This window comes from Hypomesus transpacificus, unplaced genomic scaffold (genome assembly GCF_021917145.1).
Source record: "Hypomesus transpacificus isolate Combined female unplaced genomic scaffold, fHypTra1 scaffold_27, whole genome shotgun sequence".
Taxonomy (NCBI): domain Eukaryota; kingdom Metazoa; phylum Chordata; class Actinopteri; order Osmeriformes; family Osmeridae; genus Hypomesus; species Hypomesus transpacificus.
The window spans coordinates 532,675-535,405 of NW_025813796.1; the positions used below are offsets into that span (position 1 = coordinate 532,675).

The window sequence follows — 2,731 nt, forward strand, 5'->3', positions numbered from 1 at the left end:
TGTAATCAGAGGAACCAATCGGATATCCTGGACACTCAATAAGTGAGCATTTAGCAGGGAAGTAGTACTTATGTATTCTCTATTTCTCTTTCTTTTCTATCATTCTTTCACTCTGTAACACCAATGCAACCACATTTCTGCAATAAAGGTCCTTTTAGTTCCTGAAACAGCAACTTGATGACATTGACAAACAAGTGCACACCCTCACAAACAAACACATACGCACGCACGCGCACACACACAGATGCTCCCCTCATGCATTCCTTCCCCTCTTCCTGGCAGGTGCAATGCTGAAAGGGCCTCCATGGCAAAGCATCAACACAGAGGACAACAGCTGAATACTGAGAGGTCACTCATGGGTGATTTAATTGGGCAAAGAGTAAATATATATTAGAATAGGTATACAGTTACATTGGGAAACAGTTGGTATACAGTTACATGCCATACTTGGGCTAAGTGTGGCTTTCTACCTCCATTACTCTACTTAATCATCTGCATTTGTGCTTTACTGCACTATGCTGTTGGTACTCTAAATACTGCTGAATTTCAGCATAGTGGATTGAAGAGTTTAACCCACCAAAGTGTGAATATATATGACTCAGATGTTACCAGTGAAAGGGCAAGTAGGTACTGTGGAAACAATGTGCTATATCTCTTTCCTCGTGCCTGAAGGTTGCAGAGAAATACTGACCCTTAGTGGTTGGATATCACAACTTGACAAGAACCATTTTTTCCACAACCGTTTGTCACAGGGACACATTTTGGTGTTGGACAGGCCGGAAATTGACCATGGTGTAGCTCTGTTGTCTGTCCGTGTTGTTGTTTTCCAGTGGCAGCTAATGATCGGGCTCAGATTGATTGATTGTGTTGATCTGTGTAGCCATGGTGTGTCGTAAACAAAAACGAGTTTGGAAATACGTGGAAGGGGGTAGTCTACTGAAGCTAAAATCCTACCTGCGTAAACATAAAGACCTCAACCTCAACTTTATTCAGGGAAAAAAAGAGAGAACCCCGTTGCACATAGCCTGCTCAAACGGGGACGATGCTATTCTCCGACTACTATTGAAACATGGAGCTGACGTTTTTCAGAAAGATCGTAAAGGCGACACACCTCTACACATTGCGGCAAACAGGGCTCTCAAGCACGGCACGAGAGGTAATACTAGATCGAATACCATTGAAAGGAAAGATAATATTCCGCAATCAGCTGGTTAGCTAGCTAACTAGCTACCTAGATCCAAACGTCAACGCTATCTATAGCTACTTATGTGACCAATAATCTCTTGTATGTCTTCTTACGCAGAATACAATGACCTGGTTGTACCGCTTCTAAGAATAAATCCGGATATCATGATCATATCAAATAATGCGGGAATTACACCTCAGGACCTGCTGCAATGGATGAGGACTGAGAAGGTATGATCCACTAAGACCCATAAAATGTAGGCCCACAGTAACTCCAAGGTGTGTCCTGTTGGCTCCAAGAGTCACCGAGTTGACAATGAGTTGTTCATTATTTGATAAGAACCTTGTTTTGGTTGTAATCTTGTAGTATCAGTCTACTGTACATGAATACTGACTGTAACTTATTCTGCTGAAGAACCAAAAGCCTTCCACAAGTACAAGTTCTTTGCACAAAAGCAATCCTGAGAAGGAATGGCAAGAAAAGCTTTTTGGGGAATGCCAGGATGAATTCTTTGAAACCTTTGGACAATACGATGGTAAGATTACTTTATTATGGCAGTTCATATCTTTTTAAGACGGCAGAACAAATCAGTCTGTGATATTCCTGTGTTTTTCTTTCAGACGATGAATTTTTACAAGACGATGCAGATGAGGAAGACTTTGGCTTCTGGGCCGACCGAATCAGAACCGAGTACTTTGCGAAGCAGCATGCCCAGACCCAAAGACTGGCAGCCTCCGGCTCGGGGGGGAAGAAGAGGAAGAGTAAGGCCGAGACGGAGGAGGAGGAGCGAAGCCGCAAGGAGCTGCACGAGAAGCTGCAGAGAGAGCACGCCGAGTACCTGGCGAGGGCGGCGCGGAAGGAGGAGGAGACTCGCCAGGGGAAGAAGCAGCGCTACGAAGAGAAATGTGCAGCCACCTTCCAGAGCGGCACGTCATCCGCCACCACCAAGCTGAGCTACGGGGACATCCCCTGGCCCGCCCCCAAGGGCACCGTGGAGGAGATGGTGGAGGTGATGCTGCACGGGGCGGACAGGGAGGATGTGCCGGTGTTCCGGAAGGTTCTGCGGAGACAGCAGGCCGTCTGGCACCCGGACCGATTCGACCAGCGCTGTGGAGCCCGTCTGCAGGAGAAAGACAAGCAGAGGATCCTGGATACAGTTACGGCTCTCTCCCAGGAACTCAACAGGCTGGCCCAGACCCTGAGGTGATTCGTCAGGAACGGGTGTAGGTCATAGACATGTCCTGTCGTTTCACAGGCGTGTTTAGCCACAGAGTTGTACATGGCTCCTTACAGTACAGAACAATAATGAATAGTATCCATAGAAAGTACTATGCAAACTGAAATACTTGTGTATGCAAAACATGCTCTGCTATTTGTGTGGAAGGTGTGTCCTCTTTGGCCTAGGAAATGAATCAGAGCTTCTCCAGCTGCTAAATTCATATTTTATGTGTTTGTAAATGTATTTATATACCTGGGAATAAAAGTTGGACCTATGTAATGCTATAAATATAAATACATATTTATATCAGTACATGTATCTGCCAT

The 2,731-nt window shown here is 45.4% G+C and overlaps 1 protein-coding gene across 1 annotated transcript; it reads left to right on the top strand.

Moving 5' to 3' along the window:
• The first annotated feature begins 776 nt into the window (after positions 1-776).
• Positions 777-2,731, top strand: nfkbil1 (nuclear factor of kappa light polypeptide gene enhancer in B-cells inhibitor-like 1). Its single transcript, XM_047014893.1, has 4 exons — positions 777-1,156; positions 1,304-1,416; positions 1,601-1,721; positions 1,807-2,731. Exons 1-4 carry the CDS (start codon positions 883-885, stop codon positions 2,391-2,393), a joined length of 1,095 nt encoding a protein of 364 aa, XP_046870849.1. The 5' UTR covers positions 777-882; the 3' UTR covers positions 2,394-2,731.